This window comes from Mucor mucedo (genome assembly GCF_025094135.1).
Source record: "Mucor mucedo strain NRRL 3635 chromosome Unknown EV154scaffold_37, whole genome shotgun sequence".
NCBI classification, from domain to species: domain Eukaryota; kingdom Fungi; phylum Mucoromycota; class Mucoromycetes; order Mucorales; family Mucoraceae; genus Mucor; species Mucor mucedo.
In genome coordinates, this window is record NW_026252321.1 from 190,576 (window position 1) to 215,107 (window position 24,532).

General features: G+C 37.6%; 9 protein-coding genes across 9 annotated transcripts; 6 read left to right on the forward strand and 3 right to left on the reverse strand.

The window, feature by feature from the left end:
• Positions 1-211: 211 nt before the first annotated feature.
• Positions 212-1,903, reverse strand: EV154DRAFT_506234 (uncharacterized protein). The gene has a single exon (XM_051601262.1). It carries the CDS (start codon positions 1,630-1,632, stop codon positions 595-597), a length of 1,038 nt encoding a protein of 345 aa, XP_051458495.1. The 5' UTR covers positions 1,633-1,903; the 3' UTR covers positions 212-594.
• Positions 1,904-2,448: 545 nt separating this feature from the next.
• EV154DRAFT_506236 (D-arabinono-1,4-lactone oxidase-domain-containing protein) lies at positions 2,449-4,051 on the forward strand. The gene is made up of 3 exons (XM_051601263.1): positions 2,449-2,611; positions 2,675-2,986; positions 3,069-4,051. The coding sequence occupies exons 1-3, from the start codon at positions 2,468-2,470 to the stop codon at positions 3,996-3,998; spliced, it is 1,386 nt and encodes a 461-aa protein (XP_051458496.1). The 5' UTR covers positions 2,449-2,467; the 3' UTR covers positions 3,999-4,051.
• Positions 4,046-5,514, reverse strand: EV154DRAFT_602020 (Prephenate dehydratase-domain-containing protein; the record flags this gene model as incomplete). The annotated part of the gene is made up of 5 exons (XM_051607268.1): positions 5,272-5,514; positions 5,146-5,218; positions 5,027-5,086; positions 4,832-4,967; positions 4,046-4,776 (listed from the first exon to the last, which is right to left on the reverse strand). Exons 1-5 carry the CDS (start codon positions 5,388-5,390, stop codon positions 4,046-4,048), a joined length of 1,119 nt encoding a protein of 372 aa, XP_051458497.1. The 5' UTR covers positions 5,391-5,514.
• Positions 5,515-8,647: 3,133 nt separating this feature from the next.
• Positions 8,648-13,920, reverse strand: EV154DRAFT_203488 (uncharacterized protein). Its single transcript, XM_051594353.1, has 3 exons — positions 13,699-13,920; positions 13,480-13,639; positions 8,648-13,401 (listed from the first exon to the last, which is right to left on the reverse strand). The coding sequence occupies exons 1-3, from the start codon at positions 13,881-13,883 to the stop codon at positions 8,800-8,802; spliced, it is 4,947 nt and encodes a 1,648-aa protein (XP_051458498.1). The 5' UTR covers positions 13,884-13,920; the 3' UTR covers positions 8,648-8,799.
• Positions 13,921-14,481: 561 nt separating this feature from the next.
• On the forward strand, positions 14,482-15,568 carry EV154DRAFT_537706 (mitochondrial carrier domain-containing protein; the record flags this gene model as incomplete). The annotated part of the gene is made up of 3 exons (XM_051604230.1): positions 14,482-14,511; positions 14,687-15,088; positions 15,146-15,568. 3 exons carry the CDS (start codon positions 14,482-14,484, stop codon positions 15,566-15,568), a joined length of 855 nt encoding a protein of 284 aa, XP_051458499.1.
• Positions 15,569-17,425: 1,857 nt separating this feature from the next.
• EV154DRAFT_203525 (uncharacterized protein) lies at positions 17,426-18,631 on the forward strand. The gene is made up of 5 exons (XM_051594354.1): positions 17,426-17,703; positions 17,770-18,015; positions 18,138-18,284; positions 18,353-18,506; positions 18,561-18,631. Exons 1-4 carry the CDS (start codon positions 17,609-17,611, stop codon positions 18,375-18,377), a joined length of 513 nt encoding a protein of 170 aa, XP_051458500.1. The 5' UTR covers positions 17,426-17,608; the 3' UTR covers positions 18,378-18,506; positions 18,561-18,631.
• A 240-nt stretch (positions 18,632-18,871) lies between these two features.
• On the forward strand, positions 18,872-19,805 carry EV154DRAFT_506250 (uncharacterized protein). Its single transcript, XM_051601264.1, has 4 exons — positions 18,872-19,012; positions 19,073-19,384; positions 19,440-19,523; positions 19,582-19,805. Exons 1-4 carry the CDS (start codon positions 18,921-18,923, stop codon positions 19,742-19,744), a joined length of 651 nt encoding a protein of 216 aa, XP_051458501.1. The 5' UTR covers positions 18,872-18,920; the 3' UTR covers positions 19,745-19,805.
• On the forward strand, positions 19,806-20,799 carry EV154DRAFT_506251 (uncharacterized protein). The gene is made up of 3 exons (XM_051601265.1): positions 19,806-20,053; positions 20,104-20,373; positions 20,430-20,799. Exons 1-3 carry the CDS (start codon positions 19,845-19,847, stop codon positions 20,725-20,727), a joined length of 777 nt encoding a protein of 258 aa, XP_051458502.1. The 5' UTR covers positions 19,806-19,844; the 3' UTR covers positions 20,728-20,799.
• Positions 20,800-22,681: 1,882 nt separating this feature from the next.
• On the forward strand, positions 22,682-24,012 carry EV154DRAFT_203598 (uncharacterized protein). Its single transcript, XM_051594355.1, has 5 exons — positions 22,682-23,052; positions 23,108-23,380; positions 23,454-23,687; positions 23,748-23,832; positions 23,929-24,012. Exons 1-5 carry the CDS (start codon positions 22,958-22,960, stop codon positions 23,935-23,937), a joined length of 696 nt encoding a protein of 231 aa, XP_051458503.1. The 5' UTR covers positions 22,682-22,957; the 3' UTR covers positions 23,938-24,012.
• The last annotated feature ends 520 nt before the right edge of the window (positions 24,013-24,532 follow it).

Here is a 24,532-nt window from a genome sequence, read left to right on the forward strand (position 1 = left end):
TTAAAAAATCAAAATAAAAAAAGAGAGAATGTGTTTCTACCGAATTTATTGTTTAAAGATGGTTTTTACTACTGGTATCGCAAACCAGGAACAAAATAGTCATCCGTCGCAGACAGCTGACATAGTAACAAGACAACGGTAGGACAAGATTTCCACTTTCACATTATGTGATACGAGCAGATTTCATCTGGTTTTACTCATGCAACCACTTAAACATTTCAAGCATATTTCTCTACTGTAAGTAACACCCTAAATATATGTAGTTTAAGAATTCCCGCATGGTATATGCATCTCTTTTTAAAATTACAACAAAAGAGTATCCAATGGTCAAGAGTATAGATTCCGCCTCTCAGCTTTCATACCAGCTCTAGTGCAGTCTAATTCTCAAGTTGGAACTATGTGACGCAAACTCTTTTCCTCTGCCATACAATCTTCTTAGAAGTATATGATTTAATGATTTAAAATACTACACTTGTAACCTTTTTATCACTAATTATCTAAGCAATTTATGCCAATTGTGACAATTGGAAAGCCTTGGGCAAAAATACTGTACAAGCAGATTTCATCTGCTTTTTTATTATTACTATTACTAACTTAAGAGTACCAATCCAAAAACAATAGTACAAAACTGGCACCGATCAAGAATATCAACATAAACTTTCTGCTGCTCCTATTTCTCTCTCTTGCTGTCATCAGCTGCATATTACCTTGTCCAACTTTATCTGTTGTGGCAATGGCATCGGCATATAGCTTATCGGTTTGCACTGTTTGGACAGCCAGATGATTTGTTAACTGTGTTTGTAATGTCGAGATTTCGAGTAACGCCTTTTCTGCACTTTTGACTTGATTCAGCGTATTGTTCAAATCTTCCAGCATAATAGAATTTTCTTTTTCCAACATTTGCACTTGTTCTTGTGAAAGTTGCTGTTCAAACGGATTCTCTGGTTCTTGTTCGGGCTGGTAAGATTCGACTGTCGGCGGAACAAATGATTTGGTATCGTTAAACGTGGATTTTGAAAGCTGGTTTTCACTCTTTTCAATTTCACGCATAAGTCTTATTTCTTGTTGATCTTTTTGTATTTGTGATACTTTCATCAGCTGTTGATTCAATAGCCAAGTGATGCTACTACGATGGACAGACAGCACATCTTCGGTATTGGGTGGCAGCACTGCACTAAGAAATTGTGCTAATAAATGCGTTGGTTTGGCTGCTTCTTGCTGCTGCCTTAACTTTTCAGAAGTCTCTAATTCCTTTATTCTATCGATACAACGACGAATAATTAGCTTTGCTTGGAAATCGATTTCATCGCGTTCACGATCAGTCAAGTTATGAATGTTGCCTGCAAATAACGCAAACAAGGAATCACCATTACTTGCTTCGGGTGCTGTTAGTTCTGTTTTACGTACAGTGGTTCGAGATGACCGGTTATTCGTACTGAGATATGCGGGACGAATGGTCAAAAGGAAACGTTTGAGACTGTCGATATGTTGATATATACGATACGCCTCCTTGGTGAAAAGGTCGTAAGACTCGTCCGTGTTTTTTTCTCGACGTTTTGTGTTTGGCTTACGAGGTGTTGTGAGAGCTTTGGACTCGACTAGATGTCGAAATTCAAGTGTTATATTAGGCATCTTGGTTCAAAATGTTTTTAACAAAAATGCATCACTGGGAATCCATATACTGACACGTCACATTCGACCCGAAATTAACTCCGCCGTTTCATTCAAAAAATGGGTATTCGTAGCGAGGGGGAGTTGCATGAATTGAGGTCGCCAAAAAGCGCGGTCTTATCGACTTATTCTTAAAAGATCCCGTTTATTGATACAAGGAGGTCATTACATGAATTTATCATTTTTTAATAAACATTACCAAGTTTTAAACAGGTAGAAATTACACTCCTGCTTTCAATACTATGTATTATACAATAAATTCTTTACAGCAAACAAAACAAACATTCGACATAATATATCAAGAAACACAGAAAAAATAATTTGTGATGTACTCTGTCAACCCTTTTTTACTTTTGTTGAGTTTGGTAGAATAATACAAGTCAGAAAAATAAATATAGCATTAGGTAATCCTCCCTGAGATAGAAACAATTAAAATACGAGTTTAAAAACGCCATTTTCAGACATGTTGCATCAGCGATTTTTAAGTTACAGTGTAACGTGAGCGATATTGCTGCTTTAAAATGATAGGTAAATAAACCTGACAATGCAATTGCAAGCTACATTATTATACCCAAGTTGCGCCCTTTAATAGATCCTTTTTCTAAAGAGTAAATCTCATCAAGATATGACAAGTCAATTGGGGTTACACTGTCACTACCGAATAAAAAAAGCTTACAAATAACCCCACCACCCACGTTAAACAAAAAAAAAATATTGATTGATGGGCGCGGGTATTTAAATAGTAATTTGGCAAATATATCTTCACTTCTATCTCTCTCTTTCCAAACATAAAATCATGGGTCCATATCGCTTTGATCAATTAGAGCCTGAGCTTCAGACCATAGCTTTGGACGACTTTACATTTCAAAACTGGGCTAAGACATTTAACTGTAAACCTGAACTATTATTTACACCTACAAATGAATCACAAGTTCAAAAAGTAAAATCATTTTAACTCTATTTGTTATTTTTTTTAAACTTTTTTTTATCATTGTTATTTTAGGTTATCTTGTTAGCTAAAAGCTTAAATAAGCCTCTTAAAGCTTTTGGTAGTGGACACTCACCTTCTGACTTGGCATGCTCACCGGGCTTCATGATCAATATTGACAAGATGGACAGACTCTTGAGTGTTGATGTCAAAAAATGCACTGCTACCGTAGAGGCCGGAATGTCACTTCATAAGTTGCACAAGGTTTTGAGAGAGAATGGTCTTGCTCTTAGCAACTTAGGATCCATTTCCGATCAGTCCATTGCTGGTGTCATGGCTACTGCTACTCATGGTACAGGTGCTCATTTCGGATGTCTCCCAACCATGGTAAGCACGGAATAGTAACTTTCTTGACAGTGGCTACACGCACTAAATTGTTTTTTTTTCTCTGCATCACCGATTTAATTAGATTCTCGATTTGACATTGATTACTGCAGACGGTAGTGTTCTTTATTGTTCTCCTTCAGAAAATACAGAAATTTTTGAAGCAGCACGTTGCAGTTTAGGTGCATTGGGTATTATTACACGAATGACATTACAAGCCGAACCAGACTTTAGATTAGAAGCGATTCAGAAGCCATACAAGTTCTCAGATATTTTAAATGATTGGGATACCGTGATTCATTCAGCTGAACATGCACGTGTTTGGTGGTATCCTCATACTGATGATTGTGTTGTCTGGAGAGCAAACCGTACAACTAAGCCAGTGTTACGAGAAGGCCCAAGTTTTTTTATGGAGAATTGGTATGGTTTCCATGCCTATCAAGCCATGTTGAATGTCACACGATACAGCACCTATTTAATTCCTTACTTGACAAAAATGATGTTCAAAACTTTACACTCTGCACCTGTTCATGTGGTGGATGAATCAAACAAGGTTTTCAATTTTGATTGTCTCTTTCCTCAGTATGTAAACGAATGGGCTGTCGATTGGAATGAAGCACCTACTGTGCTCCGTAAATTGGATAAATTTATCAATGAAAACGACCTGAAGGTTCATTTCCCCGTCGAAATTCGATTTGTGGATGAAGATGATGTGTGGCTAAGTCCTGCTTACGGAAGAAAAACATGTTATATTGGTGTCATTATGTACAGACCCTATGGTAAACCAGTCCCATATAAAAAGTACTGGAAGGCGTATGAGGATATCATGCGTGAGCATAATGGCCGTCCCCATTGGGCTAAAGCTCATGGTCAAACTAGAAAGGACCTGGAGGCATCCTATGAGAAATTCGGTGATTATTTAAAAGTTCGTCAACAATTGGATCCTGAAGGCATGTTCTTAAATGACTATTTGAAGCGTCATGTTGTTGGTACCAAACAAGTTGCTAAACTTTAGCTTTATTTGTTAAATAAAATTTCGTTGTATTATTATTATTTTTATTATTAATTTCTATGATCTTCCTTTTCGGGTCTTTGGTTGGGGAAGCTACCTAAAACAATAACATCCAAGCAAAATTTATCAAGCTCCTTAAGTGCTTGCTTAACATCTTCGTTCTCAAGATGGCCAGAGCATTCAACAAAGAATACATAATGCCATGGACGCTGACCGCTAGGACGCGAATCAATCTTGAATAAGTTTAACCCAAAGTCTTTGAATACCTTCAATCCATCGCATAAAGCACCAGGTTGACGATGGTCAACAGTGAATGTAATGAGAGTATGGTCGTCACTCGTGGGTGAATCACTAGCAGCCCCAATAATGAGGAAACGAGTTGTGTTGGCTGCAAGGTCTTCAATATTAGCCTCAACTACTTCCAATCCATATAATTCAGCACAAATCTCACTACAAACAGCTGCTGCACCTGTTTCTAAAGCTGCCTTTTCTGCGGCTTCAGCAGTGGACTTGACAGAAATTCGTTTTGCGTTTGGGATATGTACCGACAGCCATTTTTGGGTTTGACCTAAACCTTGAGGATGACTATATACTTTAGTAATCTTATCCAGCTTACTGTTCGAAAGCAAACATTGGTGAACGGTCAAGTAGGTTTCGGCACGAACACGTACGCCAGTATGAATAAAATAATCCAATGTTTCTACAACAGATCCAAATGTTGAGTTCTCATAAGGAACAATACCATATGTTGTTTGACCTCTTTCAACAGCGACAAATACATCTATGCGTAAGGTTCTTTAATAATTATACCCAACCCGACCTTTTTTAGGACTTACCATCAATCTGCTTTTGAGGAACATATGCTACACTATCGCCTAAACGTTCATATGCAGCTTGATGTGAAAAGGTACCTGGGGGACCAAGGTATGCGATAGAGACATCCTTTTGTAAAGCAATTGAAGCTGACATAATCTTTTTTCATCACATAATAATTAGTCACTTATTCTCTGCTTGTTGCTGTCACTATTTACCTCTCTAAAAATAGCGTGTAATGAATCGTCGTTCAAAGGTCCAGGGTTGAGACGTGCCAACTATTAACAAGAGGTTTTAGACACTGACAAAGGTTCTGACACCTCTTTATTGTATATACCTTTTTATAAATCTCTTTTTCTCGTCCAGGTCTATACACTTGCACGTCGGCATCGGCCACGTCTTCTTCTTTACTATAACGGAGGGTGAATACACTGCACAACAGGAATTCTGACAAAAAACTTACATGTCTCTTTTTTTGGCAGCACCAATATCAAGAGAGACGCGAGCGCGTTCGTTTAAGATGCTGACAAGTGTGTGATCGAGAGAATCAATTTTTTGTCTAAGGGAAGGTAAATCGCTCATTGAGTAGTCGTGTTTGTGTAAAGCAAAAGTAGACGAACGAAAAACTGGCCCCTTTATATTAAAACCCCCCTTTCGCACATCAGGATGTAAGATTCATATATTTGAGGATGCGAACAAATCTCAGCCAATGAGGCATTATGATTCACAGCATAAATTCTTGTCAAAAACTACATTTCCCTGTCAAACAGCAGCGGTGTGCCATTTTGGTTGTTGGTGGAAGATGAATTAAGAGCCAATTTTGATAGCCGAAATTACAGGTGATGGGTCACGCATATGACGATTGTTAATTTTCTTTCAATAGCTTTTGTGGTTTCGTTCCAAGAGCCAGAGACAAGCTTTGAAGTGATCGGCGAGTGAAACGGGGATTAACCTTTTCTACATAGTCTTGACGTTTTGATTCGCTGACAATACGACTTCTTTAAACGTCTTGATAAAATCATCAATAGACTTAAAAACTCTCATGAAACTGTATATGAGTCTTTGTAATTTTGTGTTTGTTATAACTGCTTAATTTCCTTCTGCAAATCAGCATTTTTTTTTTTTTTGGCTGTTCCATTTTGTATTCAACAACCCTTGCCTATCCCGGAAAGATAATCTCGAAACAAGATACCTTCGTCCAGTATGGAATCATTTGTTAGTATCATGTTTCTTAGTTATCATAAGACCCTGCAATCTCTGAACAGGGCCGAGTTGGTTACAATGTTGGAACGGGATTCAAATTGAACAACAGCAAGGGAACGTCTATCTGAAATCACCGCCCAAAGCAACGACTTCGCCACAGGAGGAGTAGCTGTCAATAATTACTTGCAAAAGCCTATAACATACTCCAACATCGTCTTGTCATAATTAGAGCTTCATCACTAAATAATACGTTTAGCATATATACAGTCACACGCAAGTGAGTAGGGAAAAACATGATGATGATATAGTTCTCGATCAAATTTGAATGAATCAATGTCAAACTTTAAACTGTAATAGATAAACATAAGAGGCATACGAAAATAAAATATTTGGTGGGGCCCCCTAGAGCATCAATCACGGCCTGACATCGACTCGTCATACTTTCAACTAAACGATGGACAAGCGAAATATGTATTTGCTCTCATTCTTCCTCTATCACAGCTCTCAAATCTTTCACGTTCTTTACTTTGGATCTTCTTTCGGCAATCCGACGTTCTAAGGCCCACGAGAGATGCTCCATTGGGTTTAAGTCTGTACTTTAAGCAGACCAGTACTCAAACCCCACAATCTGATGGGTCTGTTTCCACCACCGTGCGTAGGCCCCAGTATGGCATGAAGCCCCGTCTTCTTGTAGGATGAAGTCTTTATCCTCCTTTTCTGGCAATTCCTTGAGCCAGGCATGGAACATATCAGCCAAAATATTTATATATTCCTCTTGATTTACCGTGCTATCAATTACGGTTAAAGGGCCGAATCAAAGCACCCCCATTTTATTTTTAGAAGTTAAACCCGACTCCTTAGGATGTGTGTTAGTTGAATTTGTTAATGTCATGGTGATCTTTATTTTGTAATTAAGAAGAGACATAGCGTTTTTAATAAAAGGTATGCATGAAAAATCGACAAAATTTGGCGTTTCCCGAACTCAATTTTGTGTGACTGAACGTAATCTTGTTTTTTATGAGATGGTGGATGATTTTTGTGTTAACGACGGACTCTCTCAAAAACTTTGATCTATCATGGTATGTCTTGACTTTATCACGAAACAGGAGGGAAATGTATGTGCTTGCCAAGTTTATTTCTAAGTCTTCGTGGTTGTGAACCAATAATATGTTTGTCACTTCCATATTGTTCAGCCTTTTTCTTGGTATAGCCATGACCATACACTGATCAATTCCTTAGACAACGATTCGAAAGTGACCTCCGAAAGATGCTGTGGTTACAGACTAAGCAGTTCAATGTGGTGTTTATACGGATCCCTAGATATGACGTAGCAGCACATAATCCATAAGACGACAATCAAAGCTCTTGTTAAATCCGGATGATATTCAGGGAACCACACCCCATACCGCACAAGCTTGATAGCATATATCGCACAAGTGCTTAGAATAACACCACTCGGTTAACCATGACCACACATTGACATTTCGCTTAGACACCGATTCGAATATGACTTCAAAAAGATGTTGTGGTTACCAGCTAAGCAGTTCAATGTGGTGTTTATACGGATCCCTAGATTTAACGTAGCAGCAGCACATAATCCATAAGACGACAATCAAAGCTCTTGTTAAATCCGGATGATATTCAGGGAACCACACCCCATACCGCACAAGCTTGATAGTATATATCGCACAAGTGCTTAGAATAACACCACTCGGTTAACCATGACCACACATTGACATTTCGCTTAGACACCGATTCGAATATGACTTCAAAAAGATGTTGTGGTTACCAGCTAAGCAGTTCAATGTGGTGTTTATACGGATCCCTAGATTTAACGTAGCAGCAGCAGCATAACCCATAAGACGACAATCAAAGCTCTTGTTAAATCCGGATGATATTCAGGGAACCACACCCCATACCGCACAAGCTTGATAGTATATATCGCACAAGTGCTTAGAATAACACCACTCGGTTAACCATGACCACACATTGACATTTCGCTTAGACACCGATTCAAATATGACTTCAAAAAGATGTTGTGGTTACCAGCTAAGCAGTTCAATGTGGTGTTTATACGGATCCCTAGATTTAACAAGGTCAAGAAAAGTTTAACAATTACAAATGGTTGAGGGACTAAAAAATAGAAAAAAATGTGACGTCGACTTATTCCGACTGCAAAGCTATCGTTTTGTACTACACAAAAATTTCTCTAGTAGCAGCACATGTCCTTCAAACAATGTCGTTACCAGAGTGTGCTTTGAAAGCAAGGTGTTGTATAAAAATGTTTTTTCAGTATTTCCTAAATTATCGACAAAGAAAGGGTACTTCTATCTGACATTGTCAGTGAGAAATTACCTTCGTAATATATCCTTGAAACAATCTCGTGGTAAATGACAAGTTGCTTTGATTAAAAACGACCATCCTCTTAGCTTTCGTAGACGACAACATGAATTACTAAATCATCAACATCATATCGACCGATTTCGTGATCATGCCAAATTCGTAGTATGCATAACAATAAATGCCATATCTTGCCCATTTAGGTCAATTTGACAACCTTGGGAGTCAAGATGATAACGTTGCATAAGCAATAATTTAAATGCCTTATTCAGATGTTAAATAACTAAAACGAGTTTTTTTTTTTGTATTGCATATGTCTATGGAATGCGATATACATGGTTTATTAACAATTTTTTTTTCGAATGGTTTATAGTTGTGTGTAATAATGTGAGATTGCGAATTTATATAAAAAAAATAGAGAGAATGAATAATTAAAAATGAAAGTTTTTTAAGCTTCAGAGGTAAGGGGTTGGAGGACATCGAAAGAACCGGTACCACCTTCGACGACACGACCGACGACAATACGTGATGAAGGAGAGTCTAAAGTATCATAATCACCGTGAAGAGTTGCTTCAGTCAAAAATTTACAAGTGGACTCGAAACTCATTTTGAGGAAAGGAGCGACGTTAGATCCAATACCGATACGGGAGAAAGGCTTGTATCCACCTTCGAAAGTCATGTAATCGGCAATCACGGTCAAATGACGACGATCAACCTTAATACCATAAACACCAAAGACGGCACCCACTTCCTTGATAATGGCGTTTCTGGCGGCTTCGACACCATATGTGTTTAAAATTGCACCAATGTCATTAGTATCAATATAGTTGACATCAATTAAATCAGCGAAAGGCCACATGCCTCTTAAGTTGACACCCTCGGTTTGAAGACGCTTAGAGGTATCGTTTTCTGTGGGGTTGACATACTCGAAACAGGTTTGGATACCCTTGATTTCATGAACGACAGTACGAGCACAAGACTCCTCGATTAAACCAACCAATAAGATCTTCTTGGTATTAGAGGGGAAGACCAAATCGATTTGACACCAAGAACCATTGTTATCATCAAAGACAAAGTTCTTACAGTATTTGCTTCTATCGACAGCGTTTTGTTCAACAGTTCCACTTCTGGTAGAGACTCTCTTAGGAGCATCCTCGTCATCATCCTCACCAGCCAAAACAGATTCTTCGAATTCAGCTTCTTCGTCCTCCAAAGATTTATCGACCTCATCAGCAACAACTTCCTCATCATCTTCTTCATAAGTAGCTTGTTGTTTATTTTGAGCAGATGTACGAGCAGCCTTGGCATCACCATCATTGGCAGCGTCAGAATCATAACCGTCCTTGGCAGCGGCGTCACCAAGGTTCTCGTTAGCATCATCATCCATCACTTCAGAAATCTTGTGACCCTTTCCAATATCCTCGACCTTCTTGGTGTCCTTGATATCCTTACGAATCAATTCTTCCAAATCCTTCAAGAAAGTAGTAGCTAAAACCTCCTTGACTCTCTTGGCAGAAACACGATATTCTTCATTGTACTCGTCCTCATTGAAGAGATTGAGACGGATAGAGTAAGTCTTAGATCTCAAATAGTTGGTTTCAGCGCTCTTGGCGGTGATCTTTTCATTGACAGAAACATCATCGACAAGTTGAGCTAAAGTCAATTTACCAGCAGACTTACAGAATTGAGAAGCCTTTTTGGCGCTGGTTTCAGCACGAAGAGGTAACAACATGGTAGGTGTCTTAATCTTCTTGGCAGCAGTCATAATAATTTCACGAAGACGAGGGATACCCAATGTGACGTTAGCAGCACCATAACCAGCAAAATGGAAAGTGTTCAATGTCATTTGAGTAGAAGGTTCACCCACAGATTGAGCAGCCAAGAGACCAACAGCCTCACCAGCTTCAACCAAACTATGGAGATATTTAAGGTTCATTAAAGCCTTGAACTTGCTCTTGGTCAAACCAGCGTAACGAGCAGTGTTCTTGGGAACTTCACCGTCCTTTTCGAAAGGCATGTCATCAGGGTTCTTTTCCATGTATTCCTTCATGGCGATTGCGAAACGCTCGGAAACAACACCAAGATGAGTACCAGGGTTATAAACAGATAATGCAGGATCATACTTGTTGGGCTTCTTCAAGGCCTTCTTGGCGTAATCTTCACCCTTCTTGGTCTCGAGGGATTCTAAAGCAGCCTTGGGGTTATATTTTTGAGAAAGGGCTTCAAAGTTATGGGCAGAGAAACTGAATTGGTTAATATGCTTAGCCTTGATAACATCCAAGGAATCTTCACCATAATGGAATTGTAAAACGGAACCATCGGAATCACGAACAGTGTGATCATAATGGACACGCAAACCTTCAAGATGTTTAATCAAACAACGTTGCAAGTAACCAGAACGAGATGTCTTGACAGCGGTATCAATCAAACCTTCACGACCAGCCATACAATGGAAATAGTATTCTTGGGGACGAATACCAGTCAAGAAACGACCGGTAATGAAACCACCAGCACGAGCAGAGGTATCGAAGGGACGGAAAGAAGGCAAAGATCTACCTGAAACCATCAAAGGTACACGACGACCTTCCAACTCTTGTTGACCCAATAAACATGAAATTTGGTTAGCATTGACGTTGGAACCCTTGGCACCGGAAACAGTCATCATTTGCATGTCATTCTTGGGGAAAGGACGAACAAGACCATTAGGCAAACAAGTAGAGTTAATAGCAGAAGTCAATTTGTTGACCTTGGCCTTCATGGCATTATCCAAACCAGCAAGCTTGTTATCATCACGAATGACTTCATTCATACGAAGGCTGAATTCCTTAGCCAAATCATCCTTAGTGGCAGTCTTGGCAGTTTCAGCTAAACCGAGGAACTCCAAATGGGCTTCAGTACCTAATTCGGTACCACCGTTAAGCAAATCACGACGCCATTTGTTACCCTCCTTGGTCAAAATCAAATCATCCATACGACAAGTGAAACCATGATGTTGGATAAATTTGATGAAAAGACGACATAAAATACTCAAAAGCATACCAGCAGATTCAGGGCCGTAAATTTCATAAACGTTGTGAACCAAACCGAAAGATGAAGCACCGAATTGAGATTTATCTAAAATACCGTGCATCAAATCACCTTCAACAAAAAGAACCTTTCCTTCGTCTTCGGCGTTGGGACCCCAGTAATGATGGGGAACCTTGGACTTGGAAGTCATGTTGAGTTGAGCTTTACCCCAAGTCAAATTCTTGAGAATGGTAGAAACAACTTGCTTACCAGTCCACAGAGGTTGAGGCTTGAAAATAGTAGGAGGCAAAGTTCGGATCTTACCGCCACCAGTGTTATCGATTTCGGGGCGAAGAGAACCGTATAAAAGTTGATGATATTCATCCTTAGTGAAGAAGGTATCACGAGCAGTCATCCATACACCGGAATCAACACTATCTTGAATAAGACCACGAAGAGGATCACCAGAGGTAGGGACCAAGTATTGGTTGTCGGTGTTGGCAATCAAAGCAGCTTCAGCACGAGCAATTTCGTTTTGAGGGAAATGGATATTCATCTCATCACCATCGAAATCAGCGTTATAGGTGTTACAGTTTGCATAATGCATACGAATGGTCTTTTCTCCGGGTAAAATACGAGCTTTATGAGCCATAATGGAAGGCTTATGAAGAGTAGGTTGACGATTCAATAAGAGCATATCACCATTACGGAGATGTCTCAAGACCTTCTTGTTAATAGTTTGTGTACGGGTGGGGTAAGGGTTGTTACCGGTTTGAGCAGTGTGAGAAGATTGAGGAGCTAAAAGAGAGTTAGCAAGAGCAATACGGGACTCAATACTGAGATCAGCCAAAACATCAATCGATTGATCTTCGTTTTGAACATGAGTGGCACCGGGCCACTTGTTGGGACCGTTAATAACAGCTTGTCTCATTTCCTTGATGTTATGAGCAGTGACAGGTTCAGGATAGGTCAACTTGGTAGCAAAGACGGGAGGAATACCGATTTCAGAAGTTTCAATGAATGGATCAGGAGAAATAACGGAACGAGCAGCGTAATTGACACGCTTACCCATCATATGCTTTCTGAATAAACCTTCCTTCTTTTCCAAGGCTTGACGGATACCAGGAGGTACAGTCTTACCTTGGGCAACTTGTGTGGGATTTTTAGTAGAATCGATGAAGGAGTTGACAGCATGTTGAAGGTTGATGATAGATTCAACAAACATATTACGGGTACGATCAACCTTTGTCTTATCGACACCTTCTTCGATTTCGATCTTTTGAAGTTCCTCGGAGAAGTCACGAACACTATGACTACCCTTCAAGATGGCAGATAAAAGTTCATTTTGAGGGGATTCAAAGATCTTATCACCCATAACAGAAGGAGGACGGAAACGGGTGGGGGCAACAGCAAGTGTTTCAACAAAGAACATATGATAAGAAGCCTTCTTGATGAAAGAAGGGGTGCGAGGATCACGAGCACCATAAAGCAAAGTAGTAGCCTCGCCTTCCTTTTCAAACAATTCACGGATATGATCACGGACTTCATAAGGAGTCATGTAACGTTGACCACCTGAATTGAAACCCTTAATTTCATTCACAGTGCCAATATTATCTCTCATACGATCCATTTGAGCTTGTTCCTTCTTTGAAAGAGCAAGTTGAAATAACTTTGCAGCACCATCGCGACGCACAGGAGGAGAAATGCCTTGACAGTTCATACATTTCTTGGTGTGGACACATAATTTCATGAATTCACCCATCACTTTTTTACGTACATCATTAATGACAGTGACCTTATAATCCTTTGCAGCGTATTTACGGCTTTCTTCATCGGCCAAAGAAGTCTTTACAAAATTGTCGATATATTCAATATATTCCTCTGCACTGGCTAAAATAAGACTGGTCTCTTCCATCTTATCCTCCAAGTTCTCTTCGTCCTTCTTGCCACCTTTTTTGCCGTTGAAATAGACTTCATCCAATGCTTGCGATTCACGAATCAAACCGTGTTGTAACAATTTCATTTGTGCTGTAAGTTTCTTCATCTGTAATTTTTAAGGAAAATCACTGTTATTTATATTGTTGTGATATATCCATGATGCAAAAATAAAAATAATTATTACCACAGCTCTGGAAATACGGAAATGGTGACAGTAGACACACTTGGAACGTAAGATAGCATAAAGGTTGTCAAAAAACATGGGGTTGTAAGCAGGAATAGGAACCTCAATATGACCGAAATGACCTGGACAGTTGAAATGGTTTTGAGAACATGTTGCACAACTACGAATAAATGATAGAGTAAGTACAATTCTTCTCGTGTATATGTCAAGGCAATTTACATTTGGGACTTTTGGTAGGGACCAAGTGCGGGATCATAAAGACCGCCTTTGGTAGGGTGACCTAAAGTGTCAAAAAGAACAGGATTCACAACTTGTTTGACGGAAATCTTTCTAATTTCACTAGGCTCATAAAATGAGAAAGAGACAGAGTCAACCTCTGTACCAATAGGAACCGAAATGTTCATATTAGAATAAAGGTCAGTAAATTCAAAGACTAGAGTGTGAAGAAAAAAAAAAGTTGTTTTTTGTCTTTCTTTGAATGACAGTTTATTCAACTCAGTTTCAAAAAAAAAGATAGACAGTCATTTTTTAAAAGCCACTTTGTGGCTCCATACAAAATGTAACATTAAGGGTGCTCACGGACATTTTGAGTCATATCCAGAAAACAATTCTGCTGAAACGTGCACAAAGGTGTCCGACATTTCAGTTTTTATAATAAATTAAATTTGAATAAAAAAAAAAAAAAAAAAAAGAAAAAAAAATGATATCATTGAAGTCAGCGCATGAACAAACAAGCGAACCGGCAGATATTTACATTTCATACGTTTTATAGAAACGCTAGTGAAAAGAAACTACATCATAATTTAATAATAGATAGGCTAAATGAAGTCGCGCAAGTTCGGGTTGTTAATTAGACCTGTGAGATCATGCAAACTCACACAAAAAAAAGAGACCTATAAATAACGCTTGCTTTTACCCCTTTTCTTCCTTACCTCTTTCTATATCTAATCTAATGTCTGAAACTAAAGCTATCCCTCTCTACTCCACAAATTACTTTTTAGCATGCACTGTTGGTGGTGTTCTTGCTTGCGGGTATGATGATAATTTTCATTTTAATTATTCTTATCACAATGCGTCATTCTAAATTTATATCTCTTTAGTCCAACTCATTCTCTCGTGACACCATTGGATTTGGTCAAATGCCGTTCTCAGGTAAACAAAGGATTATGATTGTGTATGTGAGTGTTTACTGAATATGTGTGTACAGGTACAACCTGGATTATATAAGGGTGTATTTGACGGTTGGAAGACCATTACTAAGGCAGAAGGTTTCCGTGGCGTATTTACCGGTATTGGACCTACTGCTATTGGCTACTCTCTTCAAGGAGCAGGAAAATACGGTCTCTACGAGGTCTTCAAGTACAAATATGCCAACTTGGTAGGTGAGGATGTAGCACACAACCACCGTACCATTCTTTATCTTGGTGCATCTGCCTCCGCCGAACTGTTTGCTGATGTATTGCTCTGCCCTATGGAAGCTCTCAAAGTAAGAATGCAGACTTCTATTCCTCCCTTTGCAAAGACAACTGGCGAAGGTTTTAAGAAGATTATGGCAACGGAAGGCATCAACGGTTTTTATAAGGGTTTAGTACCTCTTTGGTGTCGTCAGGTAAAGATGATGCTGGAATAAGACTGCTGGAAGTTTTTCTAATAATCGTAAAAATAGGTCCCATACACCATGGTAAAGTTTGCGTCATTTGAAAAGACAGTCGAGATACTTTACAAGACATTTATGCCTAAACCTAAAAGTGAGTACAACAAGGTCCAACAGTTGGGTGTTAGTTTTGCTGGTGGTTATATTGCTGGTGTGTTCTGTGCCGTTGTATCACATCCTGCTGATGTTCTGGTGTCTAAATTAAACAACCAAAAGAAGGCTGTTGCTGGTGAACATCAAGCTTCCGCCATGGAAGTTATCAAAAAGTTGGGTTTGCGTGGTCTTTGGACTGGTTTAGGTCCTCGTATTTTCATGATTGGTACTTTGACTGCACTCCAATGGTTGGTTTATGATTCATTCAAGGTAGCAGTTGGTCTTCCTACCAGCGGTGCTGCTGACCCAGCCCCTGCTGAAGAGAAAGTTAAGATCGAATAACTTTTCGATATGTAACTGAAATATACCTCTACAATATTTAAATAAAAATGAAATAAAAAACTTGATTTTTAAATCGTTTCGCACATGAAGTCTTTTCTGTTTAGATTGCTTTAACCAATATCCTTACACTTCTTGATACAGCAAAAATTATCGTACGTTTAAACGAAGCTTATCCCAGAGTTGGTCTCGAAATAAATGTAATCTTTTTTTCAGAAAATGTTTCTTATATACAACTCCGCACATAAAATATTCGACACTTCCGTTTTGAGCCAAAAAAATAAATAAACCTACTCTTTCTTCGTTCAACGATTCTTTCATATTTTATTACACAATTTATCATGCCACTTACTGACATTACTAACAAAGTCTCTAGAAAAAGCAAGGAACTTTCAGATTTCGATCGTGGAGTCATTTGCGGTTTGGCAGAGCATGCCAAATGGACAGGTACCCAAATCAGCAAAGAATTGGGCGTTCCTAGAACAACCGTTGTTACGATTATAAAAAAGTATCGAACTGAAGGGATCACGACTGTCCAACCTCGTCCAGGAAGACCAGCAAAGCTGACAGCAAGAGCTGAGCATCACCTGACGCTTTTAGTTCGAAGGGACTCCTTTGAACCTTTAAGTGTTCATATGCAAAATCTTGCGAAGGCTACCGATCCAATCAGCCTGACGACATTGAGGAATGCACTTCGCAAAAACGGTTTTTATTCTTGCAGACCTTCCAAAAAACCGTTTTTGAGTCTTAGACATAAAAAAACGCGAAGAGAATGGGTCGACGACAAGATGAATTGGACATTAGATGACTGGAAGAAGGTAATCTGGTCCGATGAGTCGCGATTCGCACTCAGGCACAACGACGGTGGTGTGAGAGTTATTAGAAAGAAGGGTGAAAGGTATATGGATAGATTTGTTTTACCAACATTTAAATTTGGTAAGGGATCAGTGATGGTATGGGGATGTTTTTGGGCAGGCGGTTTGGGCCCTTTGGTGACACTAAAAGGGTCTGTCGATCAAGAAAAATATGTCAATTGTTTAAGTCAAAACTTTCTCCCTTGGCTTGAACAATTGACAGAGAAATATGGTCATGACTTTATTTTCCAAGAAGACGGTGCCCCATGCCATACAGGAGGATATACGAGGTGGTGGAAAGAGAAGGCTGGGATTGCAGGCTTTGAGCGATGGCCCGCTCAAAGTCCCGATTTGAATCCGATTGAGAACCTTTGGCGCCTCCTGGGACAAAGGATTGCTAAAAGAAGAGCCCAGCTTCAAAATCTTAATGAATTGGAGGTTGCACTTCATCAGGAATGGAAGTTGTTGGGGGATGAAGTGTGTCATAAGCTTGTAGAAAGTATGCCCGATAGATGCCGGGCAGTAAAAAAAGCTCGTGGCTCAAATACCACTTATTAACGTAAATAAAAAAGTTTCTTTTTACAAAATATATATATATATTGCTATTTTGTCAAGTTTGGTAGAATTTGAGATACCTTTTATTAACAAGTTTTTGGTTTTAAAAAAATGCATGACTAAAGGAACTCAAATTTTTGTGAAAAGTGTCGAATATTTTCGGTGCGGAGTTGTATATCATGCGAAATTCGTGAAAGAGAATTTCCCCAAGTTAAAGTATACCATGCTGCTTACTTATAAAATTGTCTTTGCTCTTCTTCCATTGTAGAGGAGGGTGTAGTAGCTAACTAACGTTGGAAGGAGCTATGAAATATTGATATATATTCAATTAAAAGTTGTTACCTCAAGAACACACACTCTGTCATGATTGAGACAACCACACCGACGAAGTGTCTCTTTGGTTATAGCTTAGCACCATTCGGCTTTCCGGATAGTCTTTTTGCCCAAGAAGTAAGTTCTATAACACTATATGCTGATGCCGTCTATATATGGAATATAAGGAGGCGCCAACTCGCCTGTTTATATTATCTGTAATAAAAAAAAAAGATGGCTTTTCTTGTTTGTATGATTTAACAAAAGCGATTAATTTTTCTTTCCCCTCTTTTTTTTTTTCTCTTTCTCTTTCTCATAAAAAATGGGATATATCTGTACAATTTGTACTGATTTTATAGAGATACCAGGAGAGAAACCAGTCTCTACGTCTTGTGGACATACTTTTCATGACAAGTGGTACGTAAAATAACATGAAACAAAAAGTCCTGTTTCACTCACCGCGCGAACTTTCTTGTTTTCTAGTATAAGGGAATGGTTAGGAAGCGCTTTAAAGTGTCCTTTATGCAACAGACATACCACAGTGAACAACATTCACTCTCTTTACTTGTCGAGCGAAAACAACCAGTCAACCGCGAACAGATCACGTCTACAAAACAATTTGAAATCCGCTGCCATTAACCTAAGACAAGCAAAAGAAGAATTAGTAAAAGCCAAAGAAACCTTGAAGGCTGCTGAGCTAAAGGCTAGCGATGCCCTTGCCGTTAACAGGTACTTGGAGTCTGAAAATAACCGAAAGGCGCCATTTGAGCACCAGCTGAAATATGTGAAAGAGTAAAAAAAAAAAAAAAAAGTTACTGGCAACATTTTCCTAAACTAATGACGTGCTTTAGAGAATGCGAAAAGTTAAAATCCGAGAAAGTGGCTTTGGAAAGAACAAAATATAGCTTGGCTGTGAGTATTACTGAGAAAAATGCAATTATTTCGCAAAAAGACAAATCGATTGAAGCATTGGAAGCTCAAATAAGAAAACAAAAGTCGTTTGTATCATGTTAAGCAGTAGTTTGTAGATTTGCTAACTGAGATTCTGTGTCAACTAGTGAAATAGCTCAACACCAAAGTGTAATAAATAGTAAGGAATCTCTTCACCAACACGCTCTAAATAGACAAGCATGTCTTCATCGGAACTCATTTGATATACAAGATGATCTATATCAGGAAATATTGAAAGACAAGGAATATAGAATTGCTTTGCTTCAGAGGTAAATGTAGCATAATACTAATTTTTAAGTGACTTCACTCACGGATAAAAAAAGGGAGAGAGATGTAGTTGTTGAAAAAATTGCTGTGGACTATTATGATATGAAAGAGATTCAGAATGATATAAAAGACTTAACAAGCATCAATCCTGATTTTACTGTGGGTCAAGTCTTACAAGAAACGCATCAAGCCAACAGAAAAACAGATTTTTTCTCATTTCTTTACGAATAAATTCTCACATGATGTTTAAGTGGCGCCATCTAGTGATTTGCGCATAAATTAATAGAGTAACACAAAAGATCACACCTGAGCGACACAAGATAGATCTAAGCCGCTCTGTTATTCTGAATTAATGTCTTTATAAGATCTTGTTTTTGCTTCATCCTTCTTTTGCATCTATTACTGTGCAATAAAATATGAGTAGTAACTGTCCGGTATGCAACCATTCTGTAGGTTCTGATGATGAACGTGTTTCGCTTCATTGCGGTCATATTTTTCACAATAATTGGTATACACTCATATTTTAATCGCTGCTCAACTAGATAGCTACTAATTAGTCGTATTATAGTTTTGGAAATGACTACATGAATACATTAACAGGATGCAACGAGTGTATCACTCAAAATTGGAAAGTATATAAGAATATGAGGAGCCATACTCCTATGGTACATAGCAGATCAGACACCAATCTTCAAGCTCTTGGAAACCTCCACCTTAAGCAAGATAACAGAGAAGTCATTCAAGTATTGGAATCAGCAAACCGACAGTTCATGAGTGACATCAGAGTTTACAAGAACATGGCAAATGATTCGCGTAACTTGGCAGCTAAAGAGGCTATAAAACTCGAAAATTTGAATAAAAAATACGAAAGTCTTCAAAGGTAAAAATACTATTATATACTACAGGCAAATAATAATAAAAACGGCTATTATAAGGGAGCATTCGGATACAAAAAGAAGAGAAGAAGAAGAGCGGGCCCGTGTCAAGAGAAGAGACAACAGCATTAGAACAAAAGAGAGGTTAGTGGCTTTTGTCCAAATCGTTGCCACATTCTTTTATTAACAAAAAAAAATATAGGGAGCTGATTCTTTTAAAGGAAAAGAATGCTACCTTGAATAATCAGTGTATTGCTCACCAAGCGAAGATTGTTACCTTAGGTCGTGAGATTCAAAGGCTAACTAAAAAATCGGCTGTAGCTAAATTCTTTGGCCATTTGGGATTCTCGGGTCGGGGTCAATAACGAAAGTACGCTGATGCCAAACCTTTTTAAATATTTACTAGTTATCCAAATCTTAATATCTCTTTATTATAATAAATTGTATTTTTTAAGTTTTGATTTGATGAACAATCAAATTATAATTATAAAACGCCACAGTGACACAATCTCTCACGCGACGTTTGAAAGCCGCTTCCCGAAATTCTTATTGTTTTTTTTTATCTTCATTTCTTTAAACATGGAATACATTTGTTCCATATGTACCAATGCACTAGACGTGATAACCGAAACACCTGCTTTCCTTCCTTGCGGGCACACATTCCATAAATCTTGGTAATGTCAGTTACTTTTTTACCGTGCATAATTACTTAATCTTGTCTTAGTGCCAGAACATGGATTGAAATGGCGAGAAAATGTCCGTTCTGCCAAAAGAGTACAGAAAAAAGTGACGTCCGGTCTTTGTTCTTGTCGGGAGAGCCAGCTACAAACTGTGGTTTCGATTTGAAGAATATTATCCTTCATACCAAATTGAAACTCCAGGAGGCCGAAGAAGATATAAAACAATACAAAGAAGAAAATAGATATTTGGGGGCAATTGTTGATGTTTACAAAATAGTGGCAACTAGATTGACAAAAGAAGAAAAACTACAAGGGTAATATATCAACTGTATGTATTTATCACAAATTGATGCTAAAAGGAACGGAATAGGAGACACAGTGAAGTTAGAAAAAAGCTGGAATTGGAATTGGAGACGTCTCAAAAGAAAAATGTAAAGCAGGCAGAACTCATTAAAATATTGCATCATCAAGTGGGCACAGCACAGAAAAAAGAACGCGAACTATTGACCTTTGTCAACGAGTTAACCAGTTATAAATCGTTTGTATTGAGCACTTTCGTTGTTCAGCACATCATTATAGCTACTTGCATAGGAATGCAGTTACTCCCTCTATTGGTCGATAATTTTAGAAAGCAATTTATTAAACAAATCTTTAATATTGTGCGATGACAAATAAACTTTTTTTCTGCGTAAAAGAAGACAAGTTCAAATCTTCTACTGCAGTATGTACTTCTCCCGTGAGTAATGTTTGCCTGGAATATAAATACTGGATCAAGCTGAAAGGTAGCTTGTCTCTAGAAATAAATACTGTGTAGACTTTTGAGTATGAAATAAAACAGTGAAAAGTGAGAACATCCGTATACCACCAAAATTAAAAGAGTTCATGCAAAAAAGTTACAGCATTTACTGCCGACGTTTTGTACGACAGCAATCCGGTAATTTAGACCCAGCTGGTCATTAATATTTGTATTAATTTGTTCAAGAAAGCCTTGCCGAGTTTCCAGTAGTGGCAAAACGCATGTATTTACATTTCAAAAGATATAGCGTAAATAAAATGCCCAAATAAGACGTTGTGTATAATTGTACATGTACCCCAACCTCTACTTTCATTCCGGAACCTCGTACAGAGTATTGTTACACTGTTTTCAGCAAATGATCAAAAGATGATCCAAATTGAATGAGTTCCTTTCTTTTTTTTCTTTTTTTTTTCATATTTACTTTTTAAAAAATAATCATAAAAAAATTATGGATAGAATATGTTCAGTATGCCATCTTTACATAAATACAGCTAAGGAGAGACCTATTGTTCCTCTTTGCGACCATGCTTTCCACAAAAAATGGTAGATATTTATACCTAATTAACTGGTTGACTAACCGCTTATTTTTTTATACTGTAGTTTTGGGACCAAACTTATTGATTTGTCAAGAGAATGTAGTATATGCGATAATGAAAACAGGAAAAGATATATGCAAACCTCTCCCTTCATTGTCCGACAGAATAGGTCTACATCGGATCTTCATGATCTAGAGAAAGTAGAAGAAGATTTGAAAACGTCGAAATTGGCTAACCGGCAGTTAATGAGAGACATTGAAACTTCTAAAAATGAGGCCGAAAAAGCGAAAGTAGTTTCTCAAAACTTTCAAGTTGATATTTACAAATTGACTACTCGTTTGACAAATACTGAAAAGTACAATCAACATATTCACTGAAGATTTTAAATACTAACTTCATAGACGTACTGTAGGGAACTCAAAGATACGCACACAAATCTCAATCAACAAATTAAATCAGCAAAACTACGTGAGAATGAATTATTGGCAACATTGAAACAAAAGGAGAACGAACTAGAGGATCGTATCAAAAGAAGGGATGACACAATTGAATATCTAAATAGGTTCGTGACATTGTTATATGTGGGTTCCACTTTATGTTTTCTAACTATTCATTATTTATAGCACATTGCGTGCCAGAGATAAGTAAGTATACTAAACCATGCTATTTAAAATAGAAAATAATGTTTCCATAGCGATATAACTATAGCTTATGCGAAAAATAATGAAAATATCTCGCAGTTAGCATTTTCAAATCAGAGAATCTTGACCGATGAGCGCTCGTCCAGAAAACTCAAAGAAAGCTTAGATTTGATGACGCAGGAAAGAGATCAATTAAAAGCAGATAACAATATGCTGACTGCTCAAGTCCAAGAACTAAACAACAGACCATTCTGGGCTAAGTCTGGAATTCTAAGCGGAAAAAAATGAAAGGGGAGAGTTTTACATGCTAGTTAAAACAATAATTTGTCCATGACAATCTACTTTCTGATTCTTTTACTATAATGGGAACTGTAATAAATTAATAATATCTTGAGATGGTGACTAAATCTTACCTTCGCGAAATGTTGCAAGCAGGCAATCAAACTAAAAAAAATTACTGGGTTGATTAGTTCTTTCTACCTGACATGACTAGTATTTTGTGTCTAAAAATTAATTTTATCCAAATACTGACTCACATTTATCCAGTAATTTTGATAGGATTCTGATGATGATGTGTTCAACAGTTTTAATAAAACCAAATACTCAAATTAGTACTACAATCCCCACGCACATGATGTCACTTACATGGTTCCAAAGCTTTATAAAAATAGTTGGGGTTCATCAGGCAACGAAAATACCATATCATTACCTCCGATAAGGTTACATAAAAGCTTGATGAGTTTGCATTTTGTTATTGTTTGTATATTATGAATCATAACTTTTTTAATTGGATAAACTTGATAAACGCCACAGTAACGCCTTTTACCACCAAATTATAAAAAGGCTTGGGGTAACTTTCATTTTTTTATTCTGTTCTTCATATTTTTTATATCTTTTTTTTTATATATATATAAACACAAAAAATATGGTCTACATTTGTTCTATTTGCACAGATTCATTGGATTCACCCGATCAATATCCTGTGACTCTTCCTTGCAGGCACATATTTCATAATGACTGGTAATATGCCCAAACACCATACACAATTTTTAAAAAGTTCTAAATCTTTTTACAGTGTTGGAGCTTGGATTGAACAGCAAAAGAAGTGCCCTTTCTGTAAAATGCACACAAAAACAGAAGACATCAAGACTCTATACTTCTCTAGCGAAGAAGATGGTCCACGCAATGATTCTGACTGGAAGAACGCTGCTGCCAAATATAGGGTATATTTTAAGAAGGCTGCCGAAGACTTGAAGATAAGCAGAGCAGCCAATATTTACTTGGAGAGAAGAATTGATGCGTATAAGAAGATTGCAAGGGATTTAGTGAAAGAAGAAGAACTTCAATGGTAAGTGTTACTAAAAAAAATAATAACACTTTTAGTACAGACATAATTTACTAAAAAAAATGACGGCGATCAGGAGACTAAGTGACAATAAAAAAAGATTGGAGCTCGAATTGGAAACCGCTCAAAAGAAAATTATACAACAGGAAGAACTTATAAAACAGCTGGATCGTGACCTTGTTAACAGTGCAAAAAATCTCAGCTATCAAGTCGAAACAGCCAAAGAAAAGGAAAATGAACTGAAAAGAAAGGACAGTGAGATGTGGGACAAGTACCTATTTAAGGAAGCAGAGCTCAGCAGTTGCAAATCGTTTGTATCAAGTTCCCCATTTACCTGTTTGCCTCTTTTTAATTTAGCTATTTCTTACAGGGATCTGGCGAGACAGACCGAAAATCTAAGAAAACAATTATCATTTTTTACAGACCATCATGTACAATGCATAAATAGTGCAATTGTAAGTGGCAATAATTATGGTAATATAACCTGTGAATGTAACTTTACCAAAAAATAGCCTCTAAAAATATTCTCTATTTATTTTTTAACGATATAGCCTCATTAAATCATCAATATATGTGTGCTACACAAGCATACTCTCAGATTGCACAAGAAAAGACGGCTTTGATAAATGAAAAATTCGCACTCCTAGACTTGATTCGGCAAATGAAAGAAAACAACCAGAAAGAGGGAAATGCCAAGGATCAGGCCCGTTTAGATTGGCATGGTCACCAGAACAATGATATATAACTCTTTTCTATCTACTTTTTTTACTAATTTTTTAAGCAAATAATAATAAAAATCTATAAATATGTAATAATCCGAACAAAATCGATAAAAAGACAAACAAAGACAACTTCATTGTATAAATTAGTATGGAGGGAATAGATTATTAGATGATGACTCATTGTCCACTTTGATAAATGCGTTTTACATTTCATCACTTTTGTTTTTTGGGATTTTTATACCTTAATATGTCTGTAAGGCTGGTTTGTCCTTTGCGTGTATAATCACTATGTCAAGGTCTTTATTAGTATACAGACCTTCATAATAAACGATTCGATATTATACAAATACCAGAACAATTAATGTATTAAACAAATGATGATCTTATATTTGATTGAATTTGTTGTCTTACGGACATCAAATATCGATTTTTA

Excerpts from the sequence above, each read along its gene's own strand:
- EV154DRAFT_203525 (XM_051594354.1), top strand. The coding sequence starts at position 17,609 with ATGGGATATATCTGTACAATTTGTACTGATTTTATAGAGATACCAGGA. Across the intron at positions 18,016-18,137 it reads GATGCCCTTGCCGTTAACAG|AGAATGCGAAAAGTTAAAAT; the intron begins GTACTTGGAGTC and ends GACGTGCTTTAG. Across the intron at positions 18,285-18,352 it reads CAAATAAGAAAACAAAAGTC|CTCAACACCAAAGTGTAATA; the intron begins GTTTGTATCATG and ends CTAGTGAAATAG.
- EV154DRAFT_203598 (XM_051594355.1), top strand. The coding sequence starts at position 22,958 with ATGGTCTACATTTGTTCTATTTGCACAGATTCATTGGATTCACCCGAT. Across the intron at positions 23,381-23,453 it reads AAAGAAGAAGAACTTCAATG|GAGACTAAGTGACAATAAAA; the intron begins GTAAGTGTTACT and ends GACGGCGATCAG. Across the intron at positions 23,688-23,747 it reads GAGCTCAGCAGTTGCAAATC|GGATCTGGCGAGACAGACCG; the intron begins GTTTGTATCAAG and ends TATTTCTTACAG.
- EV154DRAFT_506236 (XM_051601263.1), top strand. The coding sequence starts at position 2,468 with ATGGGTCCATATCGCTTTGATCAATTAGAGCCTGAGCTTCAGACCATA. Across the intron at positions 2,612-2,674 it reads ATGAATCACAAGTTCAAAAA|GTTATCTTGTTAGCTAAAAG; the intron begins GTAAAATCATTT and ends TTGTTATTTTAG. Across the intron at positions 2,987-3,068 it reads TCGGATGTCTCCCAACCATG|ATTCTCGATTTGACATTGAT; the intron begins GTAAGCACGGAA and ends CGATTTAATTAG.
- EV154DRAFT_506250 (XM_051601264.1), top strand. The coding sequence starts at position 18,921 with ATGAGTAGTAACTGTCCGGTATGCAACCATTCTGTAGGTTCTGATGAT. Across the intron at positions 19,013-19,072 it reads CATATTTTTCACAATAATTG|TTTTGGAAATGACTACATGA; the intron begins GTATACACTCAT and ends GTCGTATTATAG. Across the intron at positions 19,385-19,439 it reads AAATACGAAAGTCTTCAAAG|GGAGCATTCGGATACAAAAA; the intron begins GTAAAAATACTA and ends GGCTATTATAAG.
- EV154DRAFT_506251 (XM_051601265.1), top strand. The coding sequence starts at position 19,845 with ATGAACAATCAAATTATAATTATAAAACGCCACAGTGACACAATCTCT. Across the intron at positions 20,054-20,103 it reads CACACATTCCATAAATCTTG|TGCCAGAACATGGATTGAAA; the intron begins GTAATGTCAGTT and ends ATCTTGTCTTAG. Across the intron at positions 20,374-20,429 it reads AAAGAAGAAAAACTACAAGG|GAGACACAGTGAAGTTAGAA; the intron begins GTAATATATCAA and ends GGAACGGAATAG.
- EV154DRAFT_506234 (XM_051601262.1), bottom strand. The coding sequence starts at position 1,632 with ATGCCTAATATAACACTTGAATTTCGACATCTAGTCGAGTCCAAAGCT.
- EV154DRAFT_203488 (XM_051594353.1), bottom strand. The coding sequence starts at position 13,883 with ATGAACATTTCGGTTCCTATTGGTACAGAGGTTGACTCTGTCTCTTTC. Across the intron at positions 13,640-13,698 it reads CCCTACCAAAAGTCCCAAAT|TTGTGCAACATGTTCTCAAA; the intron begins GTAAATTGCCTT and ends ATTTATTCGTAG. Across the intron at positions 13,402-13,479 it reads TCCGTATTTCCAGAGCTGTG|ATGAAGAAACTTACAGCACA; the intron begins GTAATAATTATT and ends TAAAAATTACAG.